General features: G+C 41.7%; 1 protein-coding gene across 1 annotated transcript in view; it reads left to right on the plus strand.

Moving 5' to 3' along the window:
- The window catches only part of LOC311233397 (rho GTPase-activating protein 26-like), a 218,321-nt gene extending 209,567 nt beyond the window's left edge, over positions 1-8,754 (plus strand). The window contains exon 23 of the mRNA XM_084320371.1: positions 7,666-8,754. Coding sequence (XP_084176497.1) covers positions 7,666-7,754 — 89 coding nt within the window. The 3' untranslated portion in view covers positions 7,755-8,754. The remainder of the gene's footprint in view (positions 1-7,665) is intronic.
- Positions 8,755-9,104: the final 350 nt, after the last annotated feature.

Genomic DNA, 9,104 nt, shown 5'->3' on the forward strand with positions numbered 1-9,104 from the left:
GTGATCCATTTAGGGCTTCATATACAAATTAAATAATCGAATAAATTATGAAGGGAATTGCTGGGTAGCTGGGCCCACAGCCAGGCCAGTAAAACAAATCCAGTGATTACCATTAGAACTTGTCAATGGCTTATTTGTTTATTTAGGTTAAAACGAGCAGAGTAATACCACAAGACAACGTCAACTTAGAATGGGGACTGACTGAAACGTCTCCTCTCTTTCAAGAATCTGACCCTAGTGAGACTGAAGGTTCTCTGGGGCCCCACAGTAATCTGATCTCGATGAGAGCTGTAAATCACATGTATTACTCAGATCAGCCACCGTCCATAACCCCACTTTCTTAATGACACCAGATTGATACCCATTGAAGTATAGGGCTATAATTAAGCTATTTGAGCAGAAATATTATTTAAAACAGATATTTTATTAGTATTTAGGCATCATCAGCATATCGAAACACTGAACTGAGTCTTTTGTTTAACCTGCCTTTGTATTATTTGTCCCTATTATTCAAAGCAAGCCTATATAGCCTAGTTGAGTTAGGCTTAGCCTACATTAAAGGTGCTGTAAGTGGTGTTTTTTGTTTGTTTAAATAAGGGGTCTACATGTTAAGATAATAGCGCTACACTACGGCAGCCATCACTGCGTATTTGGTCAGTAACATGGTCCCTCCAGTCTGTAGTAAACAGAAAATAAATGTTCTGGTATCCCGTGTCCACTTTATCCAATCAGCAGAGAGAACTCCACACTCAAAAAAATTGGCTGACAAAAATAAGAAATAAGCTAGTTTTAAGCAAATGTGTCCTAAAACAAGTAAGATAATCTACCTATATCTAAGATATGTAAGCTAATTTGGCTTGGCAAGATTTCTTGAAATAAGTAAGAATATCTAGGGTTCTCTCTCCTGTTTGGATAAAGTGGAAATATATTTAGTATTTACTGCACAGTGGAGGGAATATGTTTAGTGTTTACTGCACAGTGGATGGACTGGGAGACCCATGTTACTGACCAAACACTCTATATCAGTGATGGCTGCTGGAACGTAGAGCTATTTAACACTTATTTTAACAAAGAAAATACCACTTACAGCACCTCTTAAACTGAATTTTTTTTAAAAGGTGTGGGTTGGGGAACTTGTACACTTGCTATCCCAGCATCCCTGCAGGGGATGGTAGCCTGGCGGAGTTCAGCCGGAGAGCTGGCTGGACATAACAGGAAGGTGGGACATTACAGTAGATGGAAGTAGGTCAATTACAGTAGGCAAAAGTCCCCTTTCTCTCCTTCAGGGTTTTCCCACAGGGAGCCAGCTCCGTCTAAAAGAAACTCCACAGGGTTATTTGAGGCGGAGGGGTGTTTCAGGTGTTTGACGGGGTCAAGAGGTCGCTCAGGAGACATGTGATCCCTGCATCCCGGCGTCAACATCTCTACACTGAGGTCTTCCATAGCAGCACTAGCTGCCACCTCCTTCAAGTCACTAGTACGGCCAGAGATTTCACAAGAATAGGCTCAGCCAGCCAAGATGTGTCCTGCCACACTACACTGTAGTGCAACTAAAGCAGACATTCCCTGGAAAGAAATACATAAATAAATAATAATAATAATAATAATAATAACAATATATTTTTATTTAATTATAATTTGTTTTTGTTACAGTACAGTGCACTTTTAGATAATAAGTGGTTATACTTTTGTTTTTGTAAAAAATGGTTGTGATGGAATCAGACCATGCAGCTGAAAGAAAAAAGATGCATGTATAAATAATAGCAATAATAATCAAAACAATTTAAAAACAGATTCATATTGTTAAGTGAGGGGAGCGACATCAGAGGGCAGGAAATGTCACGTCACATGTGTTTCTTTCAAGTCTTTTCTCTTTTTTCCTTTCTTTGAAGTCATTCTGCGGTAGTCTGGCCTGCAAACAGGGTTTTTATGTTGCTGGATTCCCTCTGAAATGCAGTAAAAGCACACGATTCACTTCTTGCCACAACAGCATGTGGTTGTTATTTTAGAACTCATATGAAAACATTGACTATGTTTTGCATGCACACCAGAACTCTTTAACGACATGTGTTCTCAAGTTCAGAGTATTCACACACTATACACTAAAAGATACTGTATCAACAACAGATTTAATGACGCTGTCATTATCACGTCTGATAAACTCTTATTTCTCAATCGCAAATCAAACGTGGTTAAACTGAGTTTAGGTGAATTTATCCGCTCCACTACTTTGTTGATACTGAAGTAATACGTTTATGTGATCTTAGCCGGTCTTTCTCATCCCTCCTCGTGTGCCTCTGTTTCAGCTCTGTACAGTACAGTCTGAGTCACTAAACCAGACACTATTATATAACGATGTGTGTCAGCATAACAGAAGTCAAAGGAGATTGATGAGATTGTAAATGGACTGTATTTATATAGCATTTTTATCCAAAGCCCTTCACTCACACACTGATGGCGGAGGCAACCATGCAAGGTGCCAACCTACTTAACGGGAGCAGTTAGGGGAAAAGTGTCTAGCTCAAGGACACTTCAACATGCTGCCGGGAGGAGCCAGAATCAAACCTGGAACGCTTCTGATTACCAGCTGATGACCGCTTTACCTCCGGGGCCACTGTCGCCCCTTGTGCTGTAACAGCATGAGATTACACTAGTACAGAAAACATGGCAGACGATGCTTATCAAACTAAAATAGAGACAAAACTGGAAGAATGTACTCAGACCTCCACCAAGGCCTCACAATCTCCCCACTTTGCTGTGACTTTCACGTGCAACATTGTATTGGGTGTATATGACACAATCGAGAGTCTCCGATATTGTCAGTCTCAACAGTTCGAGGGTATAACTCTATATGGTGGCATTCTAAGGAAAATGCACAGGGTCCCAAATAATAAACAGGCTTGTGACTGTATGACTAACAGGGGTGTAAAAAGTACCCAGAAATTATACTTAAGTGCAAGTATGGGTACCGTCTCAAAATCTTACTCAAGTAAAAGTCAGAGTATCTGGCTAAAAACACACTTGAGTAAAAGTCAAAAGGTTTCTACTTTTAAATGTACTTAAGTACTAAAAAGTAAAAGTAAAAACTTTTTTTCTGACGGTCTATTCTTCTGATAGCGGGCAGGTTCATTTTCCATTGATGGGGATTTGATTGGCTGTTTTTAAATAAAGTGCGGCCGCAGGATTAATAACGTTAACGTTAGTTTGGCCAGAGAACAAATATACTAATTAAAATGGTTGGACCTGCAAATGTTTTTTTTTCTCTGAAATGTAATTCAACTCAAGCTTGCTAGGGTAACCCCTCTATTTAAAAAAGGAAACAAACTAGATCCAGGTAACTACCGCCCCGTTTGTATCCTTTGTTCCATATCAAAGGTAATTGAGAGGCTGGTATATGAGCAGATAGACAACTACCTGACTGAACATAGACTATTGTACCAGTTCCAATCAGGTTTCAGAAAATCACACTCCACTGACACCTGTTTACTGTACCTGACAGATTATATAAAACGGGAGATGGACAAGGGGAACTACTGTGGGATGGTAATGTTGGACCTGCAAAAGGCGTTTGACACGGTCAACCACTCCATCCTACTAGAAAAATTGAGAGCGATAGGCTTTGATAGCAAGTCAGCCAAATGGGTCAAGTCCTACCTGGAGGGAAGAGAACAGGTGGTAGACATCAATGGCACCTTGTCCTCGTCCCTTCCAGTGACATGTGGGGTCCCCCAAGGAAGCATTTTGGGACCTCAACTGTTTTTAATATATATTAATGACATGAAATCGGCATGCGATTGCAACCTGTTCCTGTTTGCTGACGACTCGGCACTCCTGGTCTCAGACAGGGATAAGTCTAAAGTGGAAAGTGTCCTGAGCAGTGAAATGAAAAAAATCTGCTCCTGGCTCAGTGACAATAAATTGTCTCTACATCTGGGAAAAACAGAGGCCATACTCTTTGGGTCAAACGCCAACCTAAAGAAATCCCAGGGTTTTAAAATTAGAGTAGGTGAAAACATTATTGAGGATAAAGAGGAGGTCACCTACCTGGGCTTTATTTTAAATAACAAACTTTCTAATGAAAAAATGGCACAAAAAGTTATTACTAAGGTCAATCAAAAAACCAAATTTTTATTTAGAATATCCTCGTTCATAAATAAAAACGCTCTGAGGACCCTAGCTGGAGCCCTCATCCAATGTCACTTTGACTATGCTTGCACTTCATGGTACAGCAACATATCAAAACAAATGAAGACAAAGCTCCAGACCTCCCAAAACAAACCAGTGAGACTCCTGCACAACCTTCACTTTAGGACTCACCTAACGCCAGCCCACTTTAGCAGGCTGGGATGGCTTAGGGTTGAAGAAAGGGTACACCAGCTTAAAATGCTACTGGTTTTTAAAGTACTAAAAGAAACGGTCCCCAAGTAAGTACCTAGTAAATTATTTTAATAAAGTAGGAGATGTCCACAAACACGCCACAAGAGGAAGCCCCACGGACCTGGTCCCGCCGAGAGTCAGGACATGCATGGGGAAAGATGCATTTTTTTCTCGGCTACTGTAATGTGGAATGCCCTGCCAACATTTATAAAACTCCTGAACTCCCCTCTCGGATTTAAATCCGCCCTAAAAACATGGCTCAGCAGCAACTCAAATTGGTCTTAAAGGGGAACTATCTTATAAATGGCCTTTTTGAGTGTTTAGCATTGTTTCCTAGCTATGTGAACTTATATTAATATGATCTATGTCTCAAAATTCTCATATTGGCGCATTCTTCCAATTCTCCTCTCACAATATTCACCCTCACTGAACTGAGTCGTTTGAAAATGTGCCTATATGTGATGTCATATAGTCACTGCTGCATGTTAATGTGGCTCCTCAGGCACCAGCACCTGCACCCCAGTCCACATCAGCTCAAAACGGCTCGAGATCTTGAGGTAGAAAAATGCTGTTTTTGAGGACTTGATTAGAAATACAAAACAATGAATAAAGAAAATATATATATTACAGAGGTGTTCCATAGACTCACAGGAATTGTGTAAAAGTGCCCAAATAGTGAAAGAAATAGTAAAATAGTTCCCCTTTAAAATGTTTTTTTTTATCTCTTTTATCTTCTTTTATCATAACTTGGCTTTTATTTCTTTTATCATGAGTTGCTTTTAAGGGTTTGCGGATTTTCTTTTAACATTAGTTAACTGTATGAGTTGTCAGGTTAGGTGTTTTTATATATTTTTTTAGAATGTGTCCTGTAAGTGTACATGTCCATTTGTGTTTCTGTGCCTTTTTATGTTCCATGTATGGACCACAATGGAAACAAGCCTTGGCTTTATTGTGTTTTATCCATTTTTGACCTGCGTTATTGACACTGTTATTGTCTTGTCTTTTAAAATGTTTTTTTTTTGTCATACGATTTGTGTCAAAATAAAGTATTCAATCAATCAATCAATAATTGAGTAAAAGTGCAAGTATACAAACCTAATAATACTTGAGTAAAGTACAAAGCCCCAAAAACAGTACTTAAGTATTGTAACGAAGTACAATTACTCAAGTACTTTACACCCCACTAAGAGGTCAGGAGATACGCTCATTTGAAAATGGAAGGTTTGGCCTGATGGTGGCTCTAGAGGAAAGGTCATGGGGTCACCAAAATCAAGAGGTTTTTTCCTGTCGGGATCGTGAATCTTCACGACATATCTTGTGACTCTACGGCTAACGGGTCAGGAGATAACCTCGTTTGAAAATGTTGATCTGATGGTGTTGCCAGAAGGAAGTTCATCGGGTCACCGAAATCAATGGGTTTCTTCCTTTTGGAGTCATGAATTTCATTGCAAGCTGGATATTACTTTTCAAGACATTACAGCCACATGGACACACACACTGCAAGTCAAGGTCAACAGTTAAGCCCATAAACTACACCATGATCCTCACTCAAACGTTCACGTGTTGTGGAGAAGAAATTCATTCACAGAAACAGGAAGAAAAACAACCACAACGGATTTAGAATTTATCATCTTGAGGTCAAAGCGGCAACCTTCCAACAAGTGCCAAATTAGAACCCATTAATCATGACCGGGCCCACTCCTCGCTGTGACAACGTAGACAATGAATGGGATTTTTTCCCAGTGCATTCCAATTGCGTTACGGCTAATGCTACCGGTTCCGACTCTTTGCTTCCATGCTCTTTGACTGAGCCACATGCAAAGCTCTCTACGCCTGTACGTCACACAGCCTGAAACAGCTCTGGCCCAAGTGCCTAATTGTAGCAATTAACTGACTTCCACAAACAAATTATATAACCAATAACCTAATATTAAGCTGGTATGAACATTTATGAGTTATGTTATTGCATGTATACATAGTATCACAAATAACCGCATATGAAGCTCTTAGGAACATTTATGAGTTAGTTATACAGTGATATAATTATCAGAAAAGTTACAAGTTTGAATTTTGAATTCATCATGGTTTCCATGGACACAAATGACTAAGGGTGGTACAGATGCCGCGAAGTGAAACATTTTAGCTTTTTCAGCTCATTTTCGGTTTATATTTCTAAAATAGGCAAAATATGCTAATCCCAAGATTGATTTTTATTACTGTGATTAATCGTGATTAATGCAAATAAAAATACATGGCAGGGGTGCCACGGTGGCACACCACGTAGCTGCGCAGTGTATTTGCAGCGTCCGGGGTTCGAATCCGGCCCGGGGACCTATGCTGCACGTCCTCCCCATATCTTCTCCCAACTTTCCTCTCTGCCTGTCCTATCCGAAATAAAGCTGTACAATGCAGAAAAAACGAATCTTAAAAAAAAAAAATGTATACATAGCAAAATGCACCTGTAGGGGCTGCAGTCGTAAAGAAATGGTTGGGGGAAGTAATCATGATTACGTCACAGGAGTCTTGAATTACGGTGAATGGTCATCCATTTTGTGAATAACTGCCTGTTTTCTGCCCCCTAGTGGCTGCTATTTTCACCTGCTGCACACTCTGCCCCACCCCCATTATGTGATGTCATAGTGCCTCTTTTGTTTTTAAACCTCTAAAGAGACACCATGACATTTTTAAACATTGTTAGTAGCCTATTATCATAAACCAGTGGAATACGTCGTGTTCTGTTGAAGGAATATCATCTACTCCCTGTATATCCAGTCCTGTTCAAATCCAAATAAAATCTGGATTCTAAACCAAGAAAATTAAGCAAAACTGCATATCCATACAAGTTAGAGACATGGTCGAATGGACTCATCTCAAGCCCTGCCCTCTTTTCTTGATCCTCCAATCTTAACTATCGCTTCCCTCAGACGAACTTTGTGAGTGTGCAGCAGGGTGGAAATATCAACCACTAAGGCAGCAAATGCTTCTCTTTTTATTTCCCTTAAGTAAGAGTGAAGTACCCACAAGCCCATTAGGGTTTTCTTCTTCACCTATGCAAGATGTGTGTGTGTATTACGCGTTTAATTCCTGTAATGGTAGGAACTACGGGAGTGACTGCCCCTTGAGAATAAATGCCTTTCCCCAGATACTGTATATCCAGATATGAAATGCTTTGAGAATGTGAAACATCTGACATGGCTAACTCTCTCTCTCTCTCTCCTCTCTCTCTCTCTCTCTCTCTCTCTCTCTCTCTCGCTCTCTCTCGCTCTCTCGCTCTCTCTCTCTCTGCAGTTCATCCCTCTAGGGAGCCTGGCTGGCTGGAGGGCACACTGGATGGTCGGTCGGGGCTGATACCAGAGAACTACGTGGAGTTCCTATAGCCCACTGGACCTGACCCGCCTGGCTGGCGCTGTACTCCACTGGACTGGAGTGGACCAAACTGGATGGCAGTCTTGGAGTTGACTGAATGGGACTGGACTGGGCTACAAGGGAATTGGGGCAGATTATATACTAGACTGGACTGTTGTGGATCGGACTGGCTTAGACCGAACGGAGCTCGACAAGACTGGAATTTTTTGACCGGACCAGAATAAGAACGGAACGTGAACATGACAGAGAATGGACTGGACTTGACCGGACCGGACCAGACCATTGAGTTGCACTGGAACAAGACTAGACTCCCCATGGATTAGCCTGGTATTGGATTAGTATAGTAGAGACGAGAATGAAGGCCTCTTGGTCTTAGAGAGGGTGATGCGGTCATGAAGCTGGAATGTGTGTGTGTATAATGTGTTTGTGAAAGAGGGAGAGAGACGAAGGAAGAGGGAGAATGAAAGAATGACTTGGGCAAATAATGAGTTAATGTTGCTGAGCCCCCCCCCCCCCCCCCTTTTTTTTTTAAATGCACTGCCACTGCTTTGAGCTTCTCATATTTATCAACTACAACTGTTCAACAATTTCCCCCTGAGAGACGGCTGTGGGGAAAGAAAACACAAAAAGCAAGTGGCCTTGAACGTTGGACTGCAAGCTTGCTACAATACTTCATCACAGGACCGGGTGCTGTTTGAATGATTGCTGATTGTTTTCGGGCGGGGGACTGGAACTGAAAAAAAAAATGGAATAAGGTGACTGGGTTCGGTTGTATGACTTAATGTTTGTGTTGAGAGCACCTGCTGCTGCTTTGCTGTGGCAGCTTGGTGTTTTCCCAGGACACAGTCATGAGAGCTCCAAGCGTCCTATATCACCAAGGTGTGGTTACCTACACGGTGCTGAGAGCTCCAAGCGTCCTATATCACCAAGGTGTGGTTACCTACACGGTGATGACAGCTCCAAGCGTCCTATATCACCAAGGTGTGGTTACCTACACGGTGCTGAGAGCTCCAAGCGTCCTATATCACCAAGGTGTGGTTACCTACACGGTGATGAGAGCTCCAAGCGTCCTACTGTATATCACCAAGGTGTGGTTACCTACACGGTGCTGAGAGCTCCAAGCGTCCTATATCACCAAGGTGTGGTTACCTACACGGTGCTGAGAGCTCCAAGCGTCCTATATCACCAAGGTGTGGTTACCTACACGGTGCTGAGAGCTCCAAGCGTCCTATATCACCAAGGTGTGGTTACCTACACGGTGCTGACGGCTCCAAGCGTCCTATATCACCAAGGTGTGGTTACCTACACGGTGCTGAGAGCTCCAAGCGTCCTATATCACCAAGGTGTGGTTACCTACACAG

Source organism: Notolepis coatsorum (assembly GCF_963971535.1).
Source record: "Notolepis coatsorum genome assembly, chromosome: 8".
Classification (NCBI taxonomy): domain Eukaryota; kingdom Metazoa; phylum Chordata; class Actinopteri; order Aulopiformes; family Paralepididae; genus Notolepis; species Notolepis coatsorum.